This window comes from Pecten maximus, chromosome 1, assembly GCF_902652985.1.
Source record: "Pecten maximus chromosome 1, xPecMax1.1, whole genome shotgun sequence".
NCBI lineage: Eukaryota > Metazoa > Mollusca > Bivalvia > Pectinida > Pectinidae > Pecten > Pecten maximus.
In genome coordinates this window covers 13068644-13094548 of record NC_047015.1, presented here as the reverse complement: position 1 = coordinate 13094548, position 25905 = coordinate 13068644, and the positions used below count along the sequence as shown (strand labels likewise).

General features: G+C 34.7%; 1 protein-coding gene across 5 annotated transcripts; it reads right to left on the bottom strand.

The window, feature by feature from the left end:
• Nucleotides 1-1251: 1251 nt before the first annotated feature.
• LOC117325405 (PH and SEC7 domain-containing protein 2-like) lies at nucleotides 1252-25586 on the bottom strand. Of its 5 annotated transcripts, none has more exons than XR_004532253.1 (13): nucleotides 25515-25580; nucleotides 22676-24145; nucleotides 22183-22376; nucleotides 21958-22016; nucleotides 21121-21254; nucleotides 20614-20716; nucleotides 20281-20362; nucleotides 19783-20011; nucleotides 18995-19139; nucleotides 18399-18542; nucleotides 17252-17421; nucleotides 14446-14577; nucleotides 1252-2822 (listed from the first exon to the last, which is right to left on the bottom strand). XR_004532253.1 is itself a non-coding variant. In XM_033881612.1 (13 exons), the coding sequence occupies exons 2-12, from the start codon at nucleotides 24043-24045 to the stop codon at nucleotides 14541-14543; spliced, it is 2667 nt and encodes an 888-aa protein (XP_033737503.1). In that variant the 5' UTR covers nucleotides 24046-24145; nucleotides 25515-25580; the 3' UTR covers nucleotides 1252-2822; nucleotides 14535-14540. The 5 variants fall into 5 exon arrangements, 4 of the variants coding, with proteins under 4 accessions (XP_033737503.1, XP_033737491.1, XP_033737482.1 ...); XM_033881612.1 differs by having other exon boundaries at nucleotides 14535-14577; XM_033881600.1 differs by lacking the exon at nucleotides 14446-14577 and having other exon boundaries at nucleotides 1252-2534; nucleotides 2744-2822.
• Nucleotides 25587-25905: the final 319 nt, after the last annotated feature.

The following is a 25905-nucleotide window of genomic DNA, read 5'->3' as shown; positions in this document are numbered from 1 at the left end:
TGTCTTTGGTTGGTACTTTAATCAATATTGTTGAGTGAAATGAATATGGTGCAGAAAAAATGTCTCCTTCAGACATTCGGTGTTGTTGGGATGTTTTTAGAGAAAACATAAAACAGTACACTTTTGACGATGATTGTCAATGTCTGCAGCATTTGACATTGTTTGATATTTAGAGGTTTTCACATATCCACAATAGCCAAGGTCGGAAACAACGAATGTGCCTCGCATTTTACTGACAACTTTCTTATGGCTTAACTTGAGCAAAGAGCAGTAAGTAACCATTTTCTATCAATTTTGGTAAAATCTGGGGACAGCACCCTTCCTTGCTTGGGTATGTGCTAAACCAAAGGTCAAAAGCAAAATGAAACTTTGTTGGGGATGTAGAGTAAAATAGATAACATATGTTTGGTTTGCTTTTAGGGATGTAACGATATATTCTTCACAACATGATGCATACCCCTGTACAATACATACATATATGGATATTATCCTGATCAAAGATAGAAGAGGATATTGTAACCATTTTGAGACAATACTAAAAGCTGTAGTGGACTGCATGATCAAACTAAAACTTCACACAGTAGTTTTGTACTGCCTGCTCCTGATATCTTTTCAGGTCGAATATCAATGTTTCCTACTACAAATGGATTAGTTTTCAATCAAACTCCCTTGGACCCAGTAAAATCAAATTCAGTTAAATTACTGACAAGATATATATGGTGGGACTGCCTGGATGTAAAGGTCTTTTAACGATATCAGAAAAGTTTGGGATTCTGCTTGCTAAATTTTGTTCCATTGGACTGATCTGTGTCCAGATTACCTTTTTTGCACAGTAATGAAAGTTCAATTGGATTGATCAAACACGGATGTCGATGTGAGGAATAGTATCATTCAGGTATACCATACCAATGCATCGTCGTGCAAAAAATATTAAGATACATTATAACATGGAGGAAAATCCTCTTGACCACTTTTAATGTTTCAGAACTGAAGGTTTGACCCAGAATGACTATTCAGAAATGTTTCTTCCTACAACTTACTAAAGAAAATCTGGTATTGTGGCACAGGATTGTTATTCTTGATTACGTGTCAAATGCATTGAATTTTCCAGATTAATTTTAAACCATCTTGTTAACAAAAGAAAACTATGCACCAATGGATGTTGTTGTTGGAGATGAACAACCACTAAATATACAATCTCTTTGTTTAACTTAAAATATTAGTGAAGTTGTACAGAAAATGAAGACTGTGTGTGGTAAAAATTCATTTTATTATTAAAGAATAGTTAAATACTTTGTGAATTTCTGTAATCATGAAGACATTTGGTTAGAAAAATTAAAAACATTGCCTAAGTTATATATTTTCATCATAGGAAAGCCATTTGTACACAATGATTTATTAAGGTTATGATATTCTGTTACTAGCTAACCTAAAACACTTTACAATAATCAATCACTTTGCTCCTGGGCAGCTCTGGAGTAAAAAAGTTAACTAAGCATGTTCAATTTTGAGGATAATTGTCTTAAATGTGTTTTGTTGGTATGAAGTTAAAAATTTTTGGTAAAATATATTTCTTGAGTTAACAAGTGATGAGATTTCAATGTTAACCCAAAAAGTCACAAATTGTATTATAATTTATAACAAAGGTATGCTCTTCAATAATGTACACACAACTTTTAATAGTTGTTAAATACAATAAACAAAATTCTGCAAAAGTAGCTATGTACAAAAAGTATTTACATAAAAATTCTGATTACACATGCAACAAGCAACATTAAACAATAACAAGGCTATCTATTGCACAGCAGCCCATGCTTGCTAAATAATGGGAGTATCCTAGCCAGCTACACACGTCTACACCACAGGAGATCAGTAAGAGGAAGAACAGGTATCAATTATTACAAATTTTAAATGGCTTTATCATAGCATGTAATAAATAATCCAAAATCTTGATCTAGAACTAGAAAATTAATTTTATAATTATGGTTTCTGAACTGTATTATAATCCATGCATATATTTACACATCTTAGCAGCAATCATAATACATGTATTAGATACTTAAAATTGCACTCATAAAAATATCACTTACACGGTACATGTATATATATTTATACATAATACTATATTAATACTAACAATCAAGTGTCTGCAAACATTTAATGAGACGCACTGCCAACTTCACTGGAACTTCTGATCCCTAAGGGTTTAGTCATCGCCATGCTTGATAATCCATAGATGTATTTTAAAGTATGCTTTTTATACAAATTCAAGTCAATAAAGTGTTATACAATGTATATGAATTAATAACAACGATTTTTGTGTACAGCATATAAAGTCATATAACATCAAGTCATTGATGACGAAATTATTCCAAAATCAGCATCACTCCCAGGCCAAAGGCAGACGAGTTCTGTTTCCAGGATTGGATATGACATGATGATGTGTTGCATAGTGATAAATGACCATGAGAGGTAATACAAAAAAGGTTGACCATCCTAGTCTCGCCCCTAAGGCAGTCTCCGATCCAAGGTTGACCATCCTAGTCTCGCCCCTAAGGCAGTCTCCGATCCAAGGTTGACCATCCTAGTCTCGCCCCTAAGGCAGTCTCCGATCCAAGGTTGACCATCCTAGTCTCGCCCCTAAGGCAGTCTCCGATCCAAGGTTGACCATCCTAGTTTCGCCCCTAAGGCAGTCTCCGATCCAAGGTTGCTCGCCCCTAAGGCAGTCTCCGATCCAAGGTTGCTCTAATCAGAGGTGAGTGATGGCCGACTCTGGATTGATATAGCTGTTGTGGTCATTGCTTTGTTCCTGGTCACTCTCCCTGTGGAAATATCAAAGTCAGATACAGTGGTATTGTGATAGGTTGGTGACCTTACACACAGTATTGGTGGAATATAGACATAAATAGGTCAAAGTTGCCTTCAACCTGACTTAAAGTATTGGTAAAACAAGTTTCTGTACAAAGCAAAACATTTATGAAACCAGTAAGATATTGGTTTGCTACACAAATTGTAATTCTTGTTTGAAATAAGTTTCTTTTTGATATTCTTTACCCTAATTACTTTGAAATTAATACATAAGTGAACATGCTAAAGCTACAAAATTAAGTGACTGTAAAATAAAAATATTAGAATTTGTTAAGAGGTGATTAATCATGATGCATATGAAGGCACCAAATATCCCCATGGCATGCATTTTTGTCTTTGATAACAAGAGGGCTTGGATTGCTCACTTGGACACATACGTTATCACGACAAACATATTATAAATAATGCATTAATTATTACAAATATTTTCACTTATATATATATAATCATTCCATTTTTATCATCCTTCACTTGTTCATTCACATCTCAAAAATGTGTAGTAAATTAGTTATTTGAAAGGAATAGGCTCTTTAAGAGATTAATTCATTCAAAGATTCCAAGGATCAATTATTCTTCAAAAGTCCAAGTTGAGAATTGTACGTAGTTGGTAATACCCACTTTATACCAATCAAATGTTTATATTCTAAAGGGATCTTAACCATTTAAATTTTAATGACTCGTGGGATGGAGGCAGTTAGGACAAACTGAAAATAGACAGACGGCCAATGCCTCGCCATAACACAAGTTCATGTGACCATTTAGGCTAGGTAAACAAAATTTTGTCCTGTAATAAAACTATGTTCAACAAAAAATGATATCAACTCATTATTACATAGATTCTATTTTGACAGTGTGATAGTCCAGATTAGGTGTTATCAGCATTAGATATAACAATATTAACTTGTTGGTATAAAGCTGTATTGTTATTTTACTGAAACATTTGATGGGACCAATTTAAATGAATGATATCACTTCTTCATTTTTAATTTGTGATGAAATAAACAAGTATGATGCTATCAGCTTTTTTTAACAGGTGATATCTGTTACAACAATGCTGTCTTCATGGAACCTGTCAAGTTCAATATTAGGTAAATATACAGATAATTTTGGTAAGAGGAGGACACATGGACTGAGAATAAATTGGTGATATTATTGAAATACAAATTTAAAAACTAGATCTGGCACATATGTACAAGATTTTTCTAGATTGACAGCTTCTTGGTAATTTTATCTGTAGGTCACAGCATAAATAGAAAATATTTAACAAGCAGGTAGAGTATGAAGACAAATTTTGATTGAAGGTTATTTTAATGGGAAATGGAGAAGTAGACCCAATACAAAACATGTTAGGCAAATCACCATGGGGGTCACACACCATCACGCACATGCTTTCAGAATCATTTCAGACAATATCTACAGGGTGCTGGAAATCCTAAACAAATAGTGCAACATTACCATGTTTGAAAAATAATAAATAGGTTTTGAAGCATTGAAATCACTTAAGAAGAAATAGAACCAAATTTAGATAAAGAATTTTATTGCTGATAAGAATTTTGAATATCAAGTTGATGGAAAACAGTGAGTGTCATGCTAATTACAGAAATGTGATGAAATAAAAACCAAGAAAAAATATGGATAAAAGTGTTACCTGTACACAACAAGTCCTTTGTTAGCATCTAATGAGAATAGTTATACAGCAATACATTTTGTTAGAAACGATCATATCACATAGTGAATCATGTTAAGATCAGACAAGATCCTGACAGACACTCTTATTCCTTGGTGCTTCCATCAATAAGCTGGAGACAAGTGACCAGATCTCTTGTAGTCTCTGAATAAGCTGGAGACAGATGGCCAGTAGACATCTGGTCTCTGTAAATATTGGTAATACTAGCCCAATCTCTCCAAGCTCAGTAGCCCAGACAAGTCAGAGTAATGTTATGTGGCTCCATCTTTAAGTGTCTAGAGATATCCCAGTAGCCTTCTCTGCCTTTGGTTCCCATATTGGTGGCCATGCAGGATTATGTGAACCAAACTCCGGTCAGGTGGCCAGATATCTTTTGTGACACTCTAGGACTTTCATATGCAAGGTCAGAACTGATGGCCAGATCCATCCCAACAACTTACCTAATATACTCGTTCAGGTGAAATGTCTTCTAAATATATCTCAACAATTTCCTACATGTGAACCCAAACTTCACCATATCAGGGTCTACATGTCCACTAGCTAACTTTCAACATTAGCTGGATGATATTGGATGTCAATGTTCCATGTCCTCCATAAACAGATCAAAGTCTTTCCTAGGATCACTCTCTCCTATGAACCTTGTATACCATTCAGAAGCTGGAATCTGCTTATCTGTTACCTTGAACATTTCTTGACAACTCGTTTACTGTTGGGCCAATATAAAATCAGATATGCATGATCAATACCTTTGTGTACCTAACAGTTAATTTTCTGTGTTGGCAGTTTGATATGGCCCTGATCTGTGCATCTGTGTGCAGGAGGTTTGTGTGGGATGTAATGCTTCCTACTCTTAACCATCTCGATGATGCATACCTACCCGGTATGATCAGGACCTGAGGTTGTTGTGAAGTCAGTCTGGTGACTGCTTTTGGTACTATCAGTATTGATAAGCAGACAATGGCTCTAATCTAATTGAAGATGTATTGTGATAAAAGATTAGTTATGATAGTAATGATAGTGATAAGCTTTTAAGTTTACCTCTACATTCAAATAAAAATCATCAGAAAACTCTATGAACTAGTTGAAATTGAAAATAAATCAAATTTTCTCAACTAAATCTACTAAAAGTTACTCATAATGTAAATCAAGTTTGATAAACATTTGGTAAGAAGGTAAGAAGCATATCGGAGAACTTTTATATAATGGAAGTAGGAAGGCTCTGCATAACTGAAAAGAAATATATGTAATCAAAGAAACTGCAACTACGTACATTTGGGTATTGATTATCAGAGAGTAAATGTAGGACTACTTAAGAATGAAATAAATGGATAAGAAAGGTGGCATCTAACAAAATTGTGGGGACCACAAACACACAAATGCTTAGAGGTACTGATAAGAGTATTTGTTCTGAAAGTACACAGACACACAATGGACATCAACAGATAAACTGACACACATCCTTATTCCAGTTTAATACCGCATATCTATTTGCTCAGGGTATCCTTTATAAGTTGGAAATAATGCATGACTTGTGTGATACCCTCCAGAAGGTCCTCCCCTCCAGGGGACTGGTTTCTCAACTGCATAATTTACAATGTTTATTATTGCCCAATTTTTCAAGAAAGTAAATTGATTTTTTGTCATAACACAGGTTCTGATTTGAGCCGGTCTATAAATCACCTGTTGTAATTGTACCAGAATACAGGGAAACCATTACCGAGTTATAAAGCAATGTGTGATGCCTTTATTACAAACTGTAAATGTTAACGTTTGTTAGTGGCAATACCAAGATTACAGATAAGAAGCACCTGTCCATCACCAATTAGTTTGCTTTCCATATACAGCTACTGTTGCTATGTGCAACAAGTTCACAGATCAGCAAATCCTGTCTTACCGAAAGCTTTGGTCCTCCAATATTGGGATATACACATTCATTCTAACACTATCTGAATGTATGTACTAAATATTCTCAGCAACCATTGAAGGAAGAAGAAAAAGTAAAAAGCAAATGTTTTCCACTTCACATGTGGTTGTCTTTTGACAACTGGAATTTTTACTGACAACTGATTATGTAATTTTATGCAGATAATACTGATAGTGTTTGTTGTGACAACACCTGATTTTAATCTACAGCTCCTTATTAATACTGTGCACTATGATATTTAGATTGAAATACTGGTTTGGTTGTAACAATTTACCAACATATACTCTTTCATTATTACTCTATAATATTGAGTGTTCTCTTCAGAGAGATTTTACACTGAACACAACAAATCTGTTAAGCCAGTTGCATATCTGAAAGTCGCTTATACAATATAAAGCCGGACAGGTGAAGTAGGAACAGGAAGTCTAACGTTACAGGCTTTGTAAGGATATAATGGTAGGTGGATGTAAGGCTGCTACAGGCTATTGTATGGATACACTGATGTCATCATATGGCTGGGACATGGATATGAACATGTTTCTTTTTTTCTTAAATCTACATCAAAATAATTCTTTATATAAGATGAAATGATCAGATGCATAAAACTGGCGTCCATAGTGATGTTCCTGCCACTTTTCCTCTGCGCTGTAATCGTCATTCCGTTATACTCTAGCTGTATTAGCCACTTGTCCCTTGGTGTTGTAGTCGCTGTACCATCAATCTGCAATCCTCTGTAGATGACACAGTGATACCTTGCTTTTCTATCCTCCACATTCAACCCTCTACACAAAGCAACACTAACACAAGCTTACAAAGCAACAAAATGGACATGTTTTGGTGCTATCATCAAACTTTGCTGTTTTTGTTTTTATTAAGGATTTGACCATGTGGATTATTATGATGTCAACAAACAACAAAAGGCATGTATTTTTATCTGGTATTTATTCATTCACACTTCAGGTGGAATAAATGTATGAGCAGTACTACAGACAGTCACATGATCAGGGCTGGACATCATGGGGAGATCGGTATATAAAACTCATAAACACTCCATACCTCTAGGAGATATGAAAGAGTAACACAAACATACGAACATGACCCAACTCCATCACATCAGCTCCTTAAGGTAAAGATCCCCATCATTGTATTTATACCACTTGTATCAATTCAGTGGGACTAATGATAACTTATAGCCTATTCTATTACCAAATGCCTGTTGACAGAAGAATTCCAAAATCCTTGAAAGTGAGAAATATGGTATTTCTAAACACTACTCGACAGTTTTCTAATCACCTAATCTAAACATCAGTCAGTCTTTTATACAGCAGTATATGCCTTAGTCCCTGTTTATATTTCTACACAGGGTACACTACATCTACCCAAGAAGGAAGAGTTTCGTGACTCCAGATCATTTCCCCGTGTACCTTTCATTTCCTTGTAAATAATATCAGGTTAGTGTTAGCCAGTAAAGGTAGCTGATAACTCTATTGTCGAAGATTTAGGTATTAGTCTGCTTGCCAAGACCACTCCTCAAAAGTAAGAGACTAGAAGAGGAACAACACTAAAGAGAGGTGAGGAGGAGACTGATGGTCCAGAGCTGGGTCATTACCCTATACATAAAGACCAGTCCAAGTACAAACTGAGGGGTCCAATACTTGGTAGCTAGTAGGAGTTTGTATATATATATGATGTTTATTTAATATAGTATTGCAAATACATTTTACAGATTGTCTGACAAACGCCCTTCATATAAGACTAATATACTAACAGTAACAGGACAAACCAACATGTGATTGAGACCTTCATTTTGTATTCTAGAAAGCATGGAAACCACTCCTGAACACACGAAGCCGGCCAATGCAATAGTAAAACCCATAGTTTCCAATAAAACAAATCACTTCTAAAACATATACATGACATGAAAAAAACAATAAAACCTGGTTGTAATGACATCACTTTAAAGAGGTGCATCACTGCTTCATCATCACCCCAAACGAATAATGTTTATTTATTCTCATACACTGATTATCAAATTATAATTAATGAAAAAAAAACAATTTCATTTCAACCAGATTTTACTATCCATCAATAATAATTGTAAAGAATTTGTCAAATCAAAAAGATTCATAAATAATGAAAATCATTTTAGATCATATCTAATATATTATGGAAGTTATTCTCTTTGTACAAAACCAGGTCTATTAATTAAAAATAAAACATGTCTCTAAAACAACTAAAACTGAAATTTTACAGTACATATAGATTTTGAGTCAATTTTTTAAACAGAATTTAACTTAATAGAAGTTAAGCAACCTTGTGAGTACCAATTGCTGTATTACTTCATCACTTTGGACTTTTCCAAAAGTGCTCTAGGTTGCTTAACCTTTTTCAGCTAATCCATGAGTGATGAGACTTTCTGAATTAAAATACATGTAGAATGGAAGTGACTTATACATGTATACAATGTGTGGAAGATTCTTCATTATCAACTGCAGAATATAGATAAGATTAAAATATAGTTCTCTTACATGCATAATACCAGAAATATCATATTTCAAAATTGTTTTGAAAAGAAAATTATAACAGAGGTATAAGGTTTATACTAATAAATCTCCCTGTGTAGATTAATTTGGTGATCAGAATATAACTGTTGTATATAATGATACAAAGACAATGGAAACAATAGATCAGAGCCCTCCTTTGTCTTATATACACAGAATTATAGAACTTCATGGGAATTCATACAAGTGTTTTAGATCTTAAGTCTTCATGGTCCCAATTCTCAATATGAGACCTAAAAACAGGCCATTTATTAGGAACATGTCACATTCATATGTCAACAACCTTTACCAGAGATTTCTACAAAATTTCATTTCTACATGTGTATGATAAATATATATACATATATATAGGACATAGGTTATTGAAAAGATCATAATGAACTAACAAACTGAGATAAGATGGGAAAACCTAATTTATAACTTAGTACAAGATGAAAACTAGATATACGACATACAGGAACAATATCTGCAGCACCTTTCTGAAATAATATTAAGATCTCATTATTACTGTATTTAAATTTCGGGAAGGCCAGGGCTTACTTGTGAACCACATTTTGGTACCGTTTTAAAATTAACAACTCTGTAAAATTTAAGAAAGGGCTTATTAGTGAATGGGAACATATTTGTGGATAAACACATATATATCTTCCAGTGTAAGATTGGGTACAGAAGTGTGTGTGTTAGGAACATCTGATCAGGACAACACCCACAAGTAACAGCTTGGTCACCAGGTTACCTAACGTTACTGAAGTCTTAAGGAGAACACTTGTGTAGACATGAAGGTTAGGCATTAATGTATAGGTAACCAAGGGAATACTCCCAGAACACCAAAACAAACACATGTAATTGTCTATATATACCCTGACCAGGCCCGGAGAACTGAAATGTCTATCCATCAACTACTGTCCACAAAGAGAGGTACCATCAATTACTGCCCATAAAGACAGGTAATGTATGTCCAACGGTTACCCTTATACAATGATGAACATGTTGCCTGATAGTGAGGCCATGCCATATTACAGAACATGGAGAGTACAATCAAGTATTCCATGTTATTCTCTTCAATACCTGTTTTTTCATCTGAAATTACTCGGAAGAAGGGAGTGAATGACTCAATATGCAAAACAGGGAGGGGGTATATTAATATTGTCAAGTTCATCTCGGCTAATATTGACATGTTCTAATATATGCCTGAGTTGAATGTTCGGATACAGATTGCTATGCTGTAATTGTATAGATATATTTACTAGCAAATATTGTACAGTATATACACTTGCCTCTATATCCACGTAACAGCTGTTTAAATAGGATTCATATCAAGTGAATGATTTAAATACAGGATTCATAAGCATGCATTGATGGTATTTATATATTTGTCTCTTTCCTCCTGGTGTATCCCTCTTACTTGTTTACACTAATATATAGGTCAATCATTCTATAATTGCAAATATACCCCTCTTGTGATGAAAACAAAGACACCCTGTGCTCCCTTTTTCATGAGATAAATCAGTTATACAGCAATTTACCACAATAACGTGCAAAAGATAAGATCGAACGTAACGCCACACACAAACTACCATCCTAACACAAAAGACAAGAATACAAAAACAGAGATTCATTATGTCATAAATGAAACAACGAATTGAGCAATTAAAATATGAAGCATACTGCAATAGATATATGTCTACTCATACACATACTGTGTTAAATATTCACCATTTCATTATGATTAGATTTATGACTAGGGATAAACATATATTTTATAAAAGCATACAAAGCTAGGCTAATACAAGCAACATCTAATGACCTGAAGTTCCATACAACAAACAAGCCAACACAGTAATTAAATAGGTTATGTCACCGATATGGTTGTTGGTCCGTGTACCAGACACTGATGACAACAGCCTACACAAATGAGTGCAGGTTGTATCTATGACAACTTGGCTGACAACAGCCTACACAAATGAATGCAGGTTGTATCCATGACAACATGGTCACCAACAATTGCAGGTTGTAACCATGGCAACAACCAATACAATGATTGAATGTAGTATCTATGACAACAGCCAAAACAAATGAATGCAGATTGTATACATAAATACATGTAACAACAGCCAAAACAAATGAATGCAGGTTGTATGCTGACAACAACCAACAAAGCAGAAAGGTAAATGTATCCGTGACAACGCAGGCAACAATAACCAATACAAATGAACACAGTTCATATCCATGACATGGTCAGCAGTAAACTAACATGTTTGGGGTGTAACAGTTAAACCATGGCTAGCTCTTAACAATACAAAGTAATCAACATATTCAGTGGAAACTGTTACGATACCCTAGCTGTAAACAATGTGAAAAAGAAATACTCGTAACTAAATATTTAACAGAAGAATGGCACAAATGAATGGCATTAATATGGAGGTGGTGCAATCACTAAGCAACTAGCCCACGGAAGAACTGATCAAATGGGGTAGGTATAAAAATGATTGGCGATGTATAGAGAGATGCTGACCAAGATAACTAATGAACTGGTAGCAAAAGATCTATGATATGTGCAATAATATCAAGTCATCCATACTTATGCTTGACATAAAGGTCAACATCAAGTACAGTAGACTTAGGCCTGACATATAAGTCATTAGCAAATCGCATGAATACATGTACTATGAGGTGATATTGCCCACTCCTCCGGGCACTATCAAATTTGGCGCAAGATAGAACATGAATCTATTGTGACGTCACTGTAACTGCTGCGAACGCAGACGACGAATATGGCTGACCCTTACAGGCACCTGGTGGTGAAATATTTTGTTGGATATTGGAATTAGCCAAGTAAAATGTAAGTGTGATGTACTAAACAAATGATGGCCTTCTTCGAGATGGAATAGTACCCTTACCTCTAGCTCGGGTACTATGCCATCCCTTTATAACACTGTCAGGCCATAGTGCCCTCAAAAGTCGGCAATAATATATAAATATCTCGGGTATACTTATCAGTTTTACCATCTATTACCAAATAACAGCACTTCTCACTATGTACCTCCAGTATAGTAGGGGTAATGATAGTACCGATGTAAATTTTGTTAAGTCCACTAATCTAAACATGCATCCTTATGTCAGTTTCAATCACATACGTAGACTTAAGTGTCTCATAAAAATTTGAAATGAAGAGAATCAGTTGCTGACGTATATAGGACACTTCGTTTCAGCGTGGACAAGAGAATGTATCACTCCTGCACTAGGATGTGGATAGAAATCTCCACCAGAGGACTTCAGCATGAGGCTATCCATGACAAAGTTGGTGACACAATCACATTGAGTGGGTGACATTTGATGACACAATCCTATTGTTGTGTGATATTTGTATAAGTTATCTCTATCTGTTATCATGAAAGCAGATTTATTTCTTATTTTAAAAAGATTGTACATGTATAGTGTTAATAAAACTATACTGTCACACATGTAACAGGATGTTAAGAATTAGACGCCTGACGGAGAAATTTTATACTACCTACAAAACCAGAGATTACTATTGGTACACATGTACCAACAAAACAAGGCTTCAATTTTAAATGCCTTCAAGACAGATTTAGCAATGTATTCTGATTATTTAATACTTTCAGGCAAATAATAAACCATAAATATCTCGGCATTATGTTGCGATTGAATAGGGGATGGATACAGGGACTGTTTGAATATTTATGTCCATGAAGGAGATCTAGACAGATGATTAAGGGTGCCAGGACTGTTTATATATAAGTGTACCAGGACTGCTTTTATATAGAGGGTCTATGAAGGAGACCTAAACAGATATTTTATACATTATAAATTACTTGGAAGTTCTAAAATCACTCCATATACATTTTCTTGACAAAATACATGTCTGTATAGACACAAGACTAACAATCTGGAACATAATTGTATATAGAATGTTAAAATATATTCAAATAACCTGAACCAGCTATATAAAAGTACAGTACAGAAACTGTCAGTGTCAATAAAGCTCAAACACTGGCTTTAACATAATTAACAGGATTCACACAGAAAATTTAATTGAAACAAATCCAAGGACAAATTCCAGAAGATTAAGATATACCTGATTAATCTCTGAAGGTCTAAGAAGAATCTAATTAATCTAATCTTAAACTTTTAAAACATCTACATCCTACAAATCAAATCACACTTCCAAAGTGTTTTAAGAAGTTGTATAGAGTTGGCAGTGTATAACACACTATGTAATTTCAGACAACATGATTCCCTTATATGAAATGCTATGGAGCCAATTTCCTGATCAAGTTGGGTTCTCTGGTTTCATTCCTTCTGCACACTTCCATTCATGCCAACAAGAGTGCAAGTGATATAACTGAACAAAGATCAGCTGTCAAAAACTTTTGAATATTAAAATAGACATTTAATCAATTGTCAACACATCCTTGGCCTTCTGATTATTTGACAATGGTTATATCATAACACATTTCTAGCCAATATCAATACTGTTGAATGCTTGCTGTCTGAAATGATTGGTAATTCAGAGGAAGTTGTTCCAAAATTTATCACATTTGACCTCTTTGATCTTATTGGGCCAATGCCATTCACTTCCACAAACTTGGTTTTACTTCTTCCCAGTCTATCATGATCCTAGACATGCCAGAAATGTTGATGCTAGACATGCCTTTTTGGTAGGTAAGCCATTTATAATGTAGCAACTCTTAGTTGTAATGAGATATACTATCAGAATAAGCTTGGTATGAACTTCAGATCGCTACAGTACAATGCAATTCAGAGCTAAAACATGCTCAAACCTACAGGTAAATGAAATAGTTAAGCCATGCACGTAATATCAACAATGCCATCTTCGTACAGCTAAATAGTGTCTATAACTAATTAATATAATCACAAATCAATGGTGAGCATACTGGCACAGGCAACATTTGATAATGTATGTGAACACAGTTAACATTGACAACTTAAAAATCAAAACGGCAAAAGTTATTATTGGTAATGCCACGAGTCATTCAAAGTTTATGATTTACAGGGAATCTTTCCTGTTGTCCGTGACCTGATGTAGTTAGTAACCAAAGTTGTTAACACTATTAGGTAGGTCCTTTCTTGTGATATTTTTGCAATGGTAGTGCAAATGTTAGATCATTTCTCAGTGATTTGGCCGAGCACAACTGATAAGTTATTTCACAGTGGCATATAGGTGTCATCAATAAGTAAGGATCATTTGTTATTAAAGTGTATGCAAATGGCATAGCAGATATGTTTATATACATATATAGGTTTTTTTCAGAGTGCAATATTGTGAATACACAAAATGAAAGTATTAATTCCATGTGCTTATTTCCATCATTTCATGAAACAAAATGCACAAAAGGCAGTTTTGGCAAAGTCAAACACACCTGTTCTAGATTATTTTTCAAAAACTTTTGAAAATGCAGAGGATTTCACACCAATGCATAAAGTTTTTGTAATAAAATCTTTCTCATACCAAGTCTCAGACAAGGGTACCAACTGTCAACATATCCTGTCTCCTGGCAAATACAAAAAACAAAATACAATGTACATATGGTACCAACTGTCAACATATCCTGTCTCCAGGCAAATACAAAATTTATATATAGGGGCATCCACCATACGTTCTTCGTCTATCTACTTTGATTAACAAATTCCTTTCAAACTTTTTCATTTCCATCAGGTTACAAACTCATTCAAAGGGTATATGAATGACAAGATCTCAGAAGTACAACTATGTGTAGGACTAACGAGATGAGAGAACCATCACAAATTCTGACTAGACATTTATGCATGTTTATTTTATCTTCTGTACTATAAACAGAATTTCTGCCTCTAACCAATGTGTTTATCTGATTAAACTGTTAGAAGTATAAATACATATATGTGTATATCTCTGATTAGTTTCTACCCTGTGTATTGTCCTGATAAAGATAATGGCACAATATCTTTCAAAGAAAGAAAATCATAGATAAAGTATATGAAAAATTAGATTAAAACCAGTACTATCAACTTCATAATAAATAATTAAAGCAGTAAAAAATCACATAAAAAAACAAAACGTTTTCACAGATCAAAGCTTATCAACTTGGTACAATGATCATTATTGGAAGATGGGTGTAAATATATCTTACGCAGATGATGTTCTGTTTCCATTATAAAATTACAGTAATATTATGTATAGTTTCATACAGAAATGACACTGGACTATTGGGAGATTACTAGCCTCTCAGGGTTTAAACAAGAGGTCACTGGGCCTGTATAGCTCTCCTGTCCTTCTAAACCTGGTATGTTTAACATGATACATGTATATCAAATAGAACATAGAATGTAGGACTGAGATATCCTCACTATTCTCATGATAGGTCTGAAATCTAGCATTACCCATTATCATATACATGAAAACCCTGCCCAGCCAACCCTGGTTTAACCAAAGGATACTCTATAAAAATATGTTAAAGCTCTCTGATTTATCATTTATAGAATGACATCGACTAGTTAATCCAATCATTCTTCCCACACAATAATGTATGACATATTTTGTATTTACTCACCTGGCATCCTTCACTAAACATGACCAAAATCTATATAACCTTATTTTCCCTTTTTTGATAATACACCTCTGCCATGCAATATTGCACCTCCTTGCTCCCAGGATCCTCAATACTCTATTACATTGTAATCCCTTTAATTACTTGCACAGAAGGCATAAGCATACCCATTTCCTCTATTGGGCACCATCCCTCATGTTCCGAAGATCAACAACCTTCCTTTAACAAATTTTCAAAAATCTTTTTCAAGGAATCCTTCATATCAAATGAACTTAAAATCCATTCAGCCCTGCTTAACGACTAGAACTTTAAAGATTTTCACCTGACATCTTAAGTAGTGGGCACTAACCCTCTGCCCCAGGGGACTACACCATAAATCAAACCACATCAAGGCCTTGAAACCAGAGATCTTCCATCGTAATCCAAAAATCAACCCCTCCTCCTTTTTATGCAAAAATATGTTCAATATGAAGACCCAATAATGACCCACATATCTGACAGTTAAAAGCTAGTCAAAAATACACTGTACTAGATCAGAAGACTATCAAATGATAAATTGGAAAGATGACAGAAGCTGCAACACAGTGTAAACTCAATCTGGGAAACGAGGGTCAAACCAATGATCTCCAAAGAAAATCAGGTTAGCATGACATTGTACATAATTTGTAAGACATTTTGTTTAATTTCAAATGTAATAAATGTATGTAATGATTTTGCCATGCAATGCCATCAGTAGCACTGTAGATCTAGGACTCTTAAGGGTATTATTGTATACATCTTCACTCTGTTAGCAGCTACTACCCTACCTTATATAATATTTATTGAAAATGATAGCAGATTTGGGTTTCTGAACTCTTACGTTCAATCAATGTTTTTAAAAGGAGATGAAATTGAACAAAGTAGATGAAATGGCTAATTGGTCAGAAAAAAAAATCCAAATCATAAATGACTGCATCAACCTGTACACATAATTTACATGCATTCATTAGATTTCTGATTGTGATTACATAAATTTATCTGATAACACAATCTAACAACATGGACCTTTAATATCTAAAGTCCATAAACTGTGGGAAATATTTTAGTAATGCTTTGTTTGGTTATAAATCCATAAAGTATACATGTTTAGTAAATAAATATAGTCAACCATTCTTATCATATAAAATTAGTAACACATAATCTAATCTGGTTGGAGTTTGGCAGGTGGACTGTTTACACATTGTTTACGTGAGTTTTATGTGACTGCCCAGCTAGCGTATGTGGATGTTCTAGCTTTATTAACATGCAGTGTTTTCTACCAGTAAATCAGCATGCAATGTGATCAATGTAGTAGTACTGGAGAACTAATCTAAATAATATATATAGTTAGTGAAGTACCAGTATAACCCAACATGTACCAGCGCCATTAGTATACATGTTATATTCTGTAGCGATATCAAAAAGAATTTCATTCGTATAAAACCTTCCTCACACAACATAGCACTTAGGATTTCAGTTTCTCTCAACAATGATCATCAATCAGTTTCTTTCTATATTCACAATGATGATTAATTATTGCACTTTCCTCACTGTACAAACTCTCACTCAGATAATGTCATACTCTACATGTTGATTTTGATAGATAGCGGCACGGTAACTGTACCTATCAGACAGGGATCGCTGCACTGGCCGTTTCTGATGGACTTTGACTTCATCTGACTGTCCATTTTCCTCATCCTCCCCAATGACAGTCTCGACAAGGGAAGGCTCCAGCTCTGGGTAGGCAGTCATACGGGACTGGAGTAGGTATGTGTACGTCTTGTACCGCTTCAACTAAAGATATAAAACACAGTCATGTGAATGTGTGAAAAACCGCTTCAACTAAAGGTATAAAACAGTCATGTGAATGTGTGAAAAATCGCTTCAACTAAAGATATAAAACACAGTCATGTGATTGTGTGAAAAACCGCTTCAACTAAAGATATAAAACACAGTCATGTGATTGTGTGAAAAACCGCCTCAACTAAAGATATAAAACAGTCATGTGAATGTGTGAAAAACCGCTTCAACTAAAGATATAAAACACAGTCATGTGATTGTGTGAAAAACCGCTTCAACTAAAGATATAAAACACAGTCATGTGATTGTGTGAAAAACCGCTTCAACTAAAGATATAAAACACAGTCATGTGAATGTGTGAAAAACCGCTTCAACTAAAGATATAAAACACAGTCATGTGATTGTGTGAAAAACCGCTTCAACTAAAGATATAAAACAGTCATGTGAATGTGTGGACTGGAGCTGGTGTACTATCATGTATAGTCTGATCAAATGGACAGTTAACTACTGGACTTTTTCCTGATCAGTTTTGTAATGAAACATACATAACTAATGACCAAGTGTACCCTAGATACAAAATTTATGAACAATGATAAGAGGCTGATGGGCCTTAACAGTCATCTGACTCTAAAAGACCACTGTACTATTGTAGTATACATACTCAGTACCAAGTATCCCTTCCGTATCAGATGGCCTAAAAAACTTTATAGCAGTTTAAAACCGATTTACAACCACAACTGAACATAATATACAACTAAAGAAAAACAGGAACCTAACCCCTGCACTTTCCACGATATCGCAAGAAAAATTCCAGTAGTCAAAATCCAAGAAGGCCACCATGCATTCATCTCCTTGACTGAACTAGCACAATTAAGAAGCAGGAGAGATCTACATGGCATTTGTAAAAGACCCATTCAGTATTTCCTAAGAAATAATGATAGCAATAATTGTGAGAATTAGTGATCAGTCACCTCACTCTCCAGGAAGCTTTCTTTCTCCAAATAGTCTTGTATAAGGCGGGACTTGGCACCCTTTTCCGGAGGAAACTGGCGATGATCCTGGAGATCATTCTCTACCTGGTTACACATGACTTCGTGGCGCTGTAGTTGGTCATGCTACACAAATAACCAATTACAATTTATATTTACATCACAAATGTCACCAAACTACCATCATTATTAAATGAAGAATGACAACAATCTTATTAAGAGAACTATGCTTATTGATACAGACATATAGATTTATATCATTTATTACATTCAAAATATTACAATCTTTCCAAAAATAGAATTGACACAATTTCTAATACATTCAAATTATTATAATCTTTTCAAAAATATATTTGACATCATTACTTACACTCAAAATATTACATTCTTTTCAAAAAGAAAACTGACACTATTGAAATTTCTTACATTCAATATATTACAATATTTTTCAAAAATTCAATGTATCAAGATTTCATGATTTCCAAGTGAAGTTTTAGTAAAAGAAAAAAAAAAAAAAATGGAATATTCTGGCAAATTCTAACTAACGGCATTTATGAATATTTTATCTATCTACATACAAGATTGAATTTGGTGTAGGTTGCCGGTAACAATGGTCGCTGGAACTTCTTTTGTGAGCCCACAGCACCTGGCAGTTGTGGGGACGAAAGGCTGGCTGACACAAAATTGATGGTGTCGATCCATTCCTGGAGCTCACGACTGTCACTAGAGTCAGAAGGATTCACATAATATGATCTACTGTTTTTATATCATTTGTAAACTGCAGCATTAAAGTTTTACTTTAATACTAAATCTTAATCCATTTTAGAGTACATAATATGTCTTTAACTACTGAACTACCAAGTTACTCCATGTTAGAGTACATGTGTCTTTAACTACCAAATTATTCCATGCTAGAGTATATGATTATGTCTTTAACTACCAAATTATTCCATGTTAGAGTATATGATTATGTCTTTAGCTACCAAATTATTCCATGTTAGAGTATATGATTATGTCTTTAACTACCAAATTATTCCATGTTAGAGTATATGATTATGTCTTTAACTACCAAATTATTCCATGTTAGAGTATATGGTTATGTCTTTAGCTACCAAGGTACCAATTCCACAGCATTTTCAAATAACCCACTGCAATGTAGACTTAAGTTTACTATTAAAACAAAACTTATCTTTCTACATTATGAACATTTTCACTTATTTACCCCAATGCAGTGATCAACCTATCCTTATTTGTTTACTGGATTGTTGATAGCATGCCGACTTTGATTTAGAATTTATTCAATTACTAATAAACACCACACCACACCACACCACAAATGTTGTTCCCAATTCTTAACCAAAGTTACCTTGTTTGAAACAGATATTCTGCCCCATCTGCAGTGTTCAGTCTGAAGACATGCTGTTTCTTTGTGTAGTCATTAGCCTTGGAGGCAAGGCAGTGGTGGATGCGTATGGCATTGTTGGAGCCCTGTATGAGCTGCCCTTTCTTCATCCCATGTTGGTCCTTGTAGAGGTAGAATATCAAATCACGAAGAGAGACATAGTACATCTTCCATCCTCTCTTTCCCAGTGGCGCTGAAAACAACCAAACTCAGATTATACACTGTATGTGATACATAGAAAATGTACAAATGTTCAGCAATATCATTCACACACCAGTTTGGACTACCCAGTAACTTTTATCATTATTAAATAAACAGGTAATTCCTTATAAGAATACTGCCTGACAAAGTATTTATAATTAAATATCTTGAAATTTTCTGACACAAAATAATAGACATATCACTTTTATCTTTCATTTTGTATAAACAAATGTTTTTATCTATATCAAGTACAAAACTTACTTCTTCTCCTATCTGCTTCCATGCAACACTTTCTCATCACATAGCCGTTTTTGTATTCAGTGGCTTTGTCTGGGTCAGGTACCTTGTAAATTTACACAATTTCAAATCAGAAGATACATTTTATACTGGAGTAATGATGATATTTCACAAGACCTGGTTTTAACCAGCATTATATTACAGATATCACACAAGACACCTCTAAATAAAAAAGAAAATTATTTATATATTTTTTTTCTTTTACGATTCTATCTGTAAATCTGTATAGTGAAAAACCTAGTCCTATAAAAATCCTTAGATATGAAGTGATGATTTATTTTATAACAGAAGACTTACATCAAGGAAAGGATTAAAACTTAAGGTTGGTGTTGACATGTTTGTTAACGATACAGCTGAGCGATCCTCTGTCTGACTGTGGTCCTCTTCATGGTCATCATCACTGTAATAGACAACATAACTCTCGGTGAAGATCTAACTGAACCTATTATATATATCCGTGTATAGATATCTGTGTAACTGTGTGGTTTCCATGTTCTCATGTAAGAATTAAGTTTGCTTCAGAGCAAGTCTTATGAGTACAGGCATCAACTAGTTTCTGAATTATTGCAGGCACACAGGTAACAAACTGAAACATAAATGCTAGGTTATAATTTCTGTAGTGTAACGTACAACAGAAACAACATCAATAGCATCAATGCTTTGTTATAATTTCAGTCGGGTATTGTACATTAGAAACAGCACCAATGTTTGTTGGATATTTGTTACAGTAAAGAAACATTTACATTATTCAATTAACTGCTCCCTTTTACTGGTCACAGGATCGGGATAATACAGTTTACTTACGCTGCCCACTCAATGGGTTCAGCCTTGATATTTTGGTAGATAACTTTGAGAAGTTCTTTCGGAAAGTTGTCACCATCGTTGAGCTCTGCTAGATTTTCTATAAACTCTGCACATGTCATCTTCCTACCAATACTCTGTAATACAAAACAAGATGTCAAGTCGACTGTATATAGGTATACAGTATTGTATTCTACTCAAAGGTGGAGAGTTTAGGTCAAAATTGACAACATATCCATAAACTAAGGCCAAATTTGGAAATAGCAAAGAAATATCAGACAATTAGTACTCTAGTATCTCAGATACATGAAACATCTTCACAGCAAGCTTCTTCAATATTCCTTACCGTATTTTATTGGGTATAAAGTGACTAAACCCAGGGGACTAATGCACTGAAAATGGGCAAAACATGTACATTGTTTATTTCATTCGGATATTGTCAACGAATTGCAGGTATGTTCATGAGGTGGTACAAGTTGCCAAAGACTGGAGTGCCATGAGCAATAGATAAATTTGATTATAGTGGAAACTGCATCTTAAGCTCATTATATGTACTGTTTGAATTGATTATGTCAAAAAGTAGAGTTCTGTGACCAAGTGGCCCTAATGAATCATTTTCAATATACACAATTAAGTTTTAAAAACAATGCTGTACATGAGATAGGATAATATCTGGCTAACCATTAGAATCCTAGTAATGAACCACCATTGGCCTTTTGTATTAGATGAGTCTACTGTGTTATCCAACATGTTTGTAACAGGATAGAAATCAATCACTAGTCTATAAAGTATGTATATTGGCTTACTAAAGCAAGAGTCACCCGGTTTAGAATGTCTTACCTGACCGTGGAGGTCTGTGTTCAGTAACATAATAGCACAAGTAAGTGTATGACAAGCATCTGTAAAACATAAAGATAACAAATAAGATACAATAAACAATACCAAACAGACCACATACACAATCATGAATAAATAAGTTTGTCCATAGTTACTGTGTAACGTGTATATGTAGGTATCAGTATATTAAATAACAACAATGAATAACATTCCAAATGGTTGAATTACCTTCAGAATTATAAATGCCTTGATTGCTTTCTATGTATCGCTTGGAGAAGTGAGCTAGCACCCGTTCCCTTTCTTGTGTCTCCCCTATCAGAGAAAACTGTAGCAGGAACTTTCTCAGAGCCAAATCAAGTGTATCCTTATCAAAACTGAAAAACTTGAGGTACTCCTCCGATACTAATGCACCAAAATCATTTCTGAAAAGAAGAAATAACTCTTCATAAATCAAGGAATCCACACCATATCTAAATTGTCATTAAGTGAGTGCAATGAAATATTAAACTGACTACATAATTTGTACATTTAATGTAATAACGATATAGAAACATGTACAACCCTCATAAGAAAAAGCTGTTTAACAATAAATTTTTCCTTACAAGGTATTATCAAATACAGCTGTTGCTGCTGTACTAGTAGTCTGCCCTATGTAAGTGCATTTACAATGATGATCATAATCACTACCTGTAAGTAATCTACAGGTATATATTATACTTACTTCTTACTAAGATGCCTTGACACATCTGATTTTTTGAATCCATCCAAGTTATATAGTCGTTTGGCAAGCCGCTGAGCTGATGGTCGATCAACACCCTTAGCAAGCGGTTGATATTCTAAGAGATTAGGATCAAGGGATGGGTCTAGCGAATATCTTTGAGGTTTTTCATTATCTCGCTCAACATTGTCATTATTTTGTGAGCCCTCTAGGCAATTATTGTTTGCAGCACCATCACCAAACATTTCACTGTCCTCTTTGGTTTTGGCTTTCTTCATGTGTGCCTCGTCCACCAACGTTATAAATCCTGGTATGAATTCTTTGTCATGGCACTTATCTGCCTTGTGTTCTGGAGAACTATCAAGACTTCTGGAGGTTAACAGGACGTCTCCTTCACCAATTCCTTCCAGGGAAGCTGTTGAATTGGTTGTGCCATGTTGTGGTATTTGATCCAAGGAATATGCCTTATTATCTTCCTCTATATCTATGGTCACTAGAGAAAATTCAGATTGGAGCTCTTGACTTTTACTGGGACGTACACTCTGATGACCACCACCCTTTGTTTGCACAAACTTTTCGGCACTTTTACTGGTCACCATTTTCGAATAATCAGTGTCTTTTTCTGATTCATTATAATCCCTCACATTTTCACAAGAACTATAGGTATCACTATCTCGGATAGCTTCTGTTTCTGGGGAAATAAGTTGCTCAGAAGAATGCTCATTTTTCCCCACAATACACTGTAGCACTGTTTGTTCAGATATGTCAGACTTTATATCAGAAGGCGTTGATACAGACGAAACTGATGTACTTGCAGCTGAAGACTGTGACCTCGTCATTTCTGCTAAGTCCTCAGAGCTTATCAAAGACAAGTCTGATACACTGTTGGGTTCTGTGGCTTGACTCCTATCTCTTTCTAATGTTCCCGAATCCTGATCCTCAAACCCAGATTCGGCAGACCTTTGATTGTCTTTAGTGAGACTGGTGCCCTCTGTATACTCTTGAACACCTTTCTCCTCTATAAAAACAGCATTGGTGTGTATCCCTATGTCGCTCAGATCACCTGTGTCGCTGGTGTCTGTACTGTCAGATGTGCTTCTGTTGACCTTATCTCTGGTTTTCTGTGTGGTCCGAATTATCATGTCACCAGTCATAACAAAAGTTTCAAAACCTTTGTCTTTCTTGGCGTTGTTGTCTTTGGAGCTGTTCTCTTCAATCTTGGAATGTGTGTCCACCAGTCCATTTTCCTGAAATATGTGCTTGGGCTGTTCTTTGGTCAACTGTTTGACCTTATTATTAGCCAATGTGTGGCCTGTGGCCCTGACTGGCACGGGGATACGGGAGGAGGCACTCTGAGCGACACGGTCCACCATCACCAGCTAGCATGCAATCACATGAGGCATCCAAACCATCACTTGGTCATGACCTTCCCACAGGTGTAAGGCAGCTTTTATCATCATGACATATTTTTATCTACAAAATGAAATAACAAAATCATTCAATCCCTCCAGTATTATTTAAATTTCATTTTTCCAACAGATAGTGGTACATAGATGTTGTAATACCTATGAAATAAAAATATCTTCACTAGATCTTAGTTTAAATAAACACTATTATACATGTATTCAAGTAAAAAAAAAAGAGTTGTCTAGAAATGCTAACATGTAATGTATATGTACACTAAATACTTTTCAAAGCAACATTATTCATATTCCACACCAAAGAATACAAATTACAAGGTTCTTTTCATGAAATATTTCCTCATGAATCATACACATTTATTGTGCCAAGCAGTGGCAAGGAAGTGATATTATGTTGCCATTCAGTTTCTTGAAAAACAAGCAGTTCAGCTGCCATACATTTGAAGTTGAACTCTAGCTTCACCTGTATTTAATACTTGAACTACAAGCTTAAGTAAACAATAGAACAATTACTATACTGTATAACTTTTCTTAGCACTTCACTCTAGGAAACAACGTCTTGTCGTGTTATATTTAAAGCAAGTTTTTGTCATTGTTTGCCTGCTTATGGTAGATTTAGATTGTAATTTGTAACATAACAAAGAATTAGAGTTATTGTTTAGAATTGCAACAAGAGAGCTCGAGAAAAATGCAACAGCCGGACCAGACAAGTGCTGAAAAACCCAGGATATCCTATAAGCTAATGAAAGAAGGATGCAAGTGCTTTGACCATATGAACTACCTGGCCACCGGCATTCAGTCCCGTCCAGTTCTGCTACAGAATTTTCCTAATAGCTCAATCTTTTCAAGAATACAATATTTTTCAAAAAAAAAATTGGTGTACAAAATCAGAGCAGTAAATTTGCTATAACTAATGCTAACAATAAAAAATAACTAAGTACACAAAAATGTTATCGTACATGTGACACGACAGGTCACTTCATTTCGTGTTGCTGTGTATACACGCAAAGATTTATGTATAAATATAACATATCCCTTGTTTCCGCAACCAATTGTAAATTTGGCACCGTTTCATCAAACTGCAGGGAAGATTATGGATAGGTTCCCATTGAAACACATCTAGGCATATCTTTCACTATTCTGTCAATATAACTTGTATACGTTCCATTTCATTTATGACTTCCTGGTAGCACATGGGTAACAGTCAAACCTAGGGCTATTTGTTTAAACTGAATTGGAACTTTATGAAAGGGGGAGTTTCGGAAAAATTACTTGACAGACGGCTCTTTGTCGCGATCAGCATCGGTTATTTTTTTAGCTGTTTACTAGAAACGATTATTTCAGAAGATGGCCCGAGTAGAGAATGAATGTATAATTTAAGCAATGATTCGTTAACCGTTTAAATATAAACATTACAATACCTTATTTTGCGTACTACAAAAAAGCCGAGTTGTAATAAAATCATTACCATTTTCCTCCATATTGAAATTTGTAGTCAGCACTAATTCACGGAATTAGGCCGGTGATAGAATCCTACGGTTCCGGAACTACTGTTGAACTCTATCGAAGGCATTTCAAAATTGTTTCGATGAACGTGTCTATTTCTGATATATGTGTATTAGATAGTTAGCTGTATGGTTTTTATTTCTTCAGTTTTTTTTTATTTGATTAAAACCATTTATTAACGAAGTATGAATGAAAGAATATATTAGGTCGGTCAAATAGCATTTTGAATGGAATAAAAGGCGCCGTTTTACTGTTTATTCACTATTTTGATACCCGATTTTTTATATACTGTACTACTGTATAGTA

Bases quoted from the DNA above. Each gene is read 5' to 3' on its own strand.
- LOC117325405 (XM_033881591.1), bottom strand. From the start codon at position 24,045: ATGGTGGACCGTGTCGCTCAGAGTGCCTCCTCCCGTATCCCCGTGCCA. The intron at 22,377-22,675 runs GTAAGTATAATA...TCTTCTTTTCAG, and splicing joins TCAAGGCATCTTAGTAAGAA to AAATGATTTTGGTGCATTAG. The intron at 20,363-20,613 runs GTAAGTCTTCTG...TAAATTTACAAG, and splicing joins GTTTTAATCCTTTCCTTGAT to GTACCTGACCCAGACAAAGC.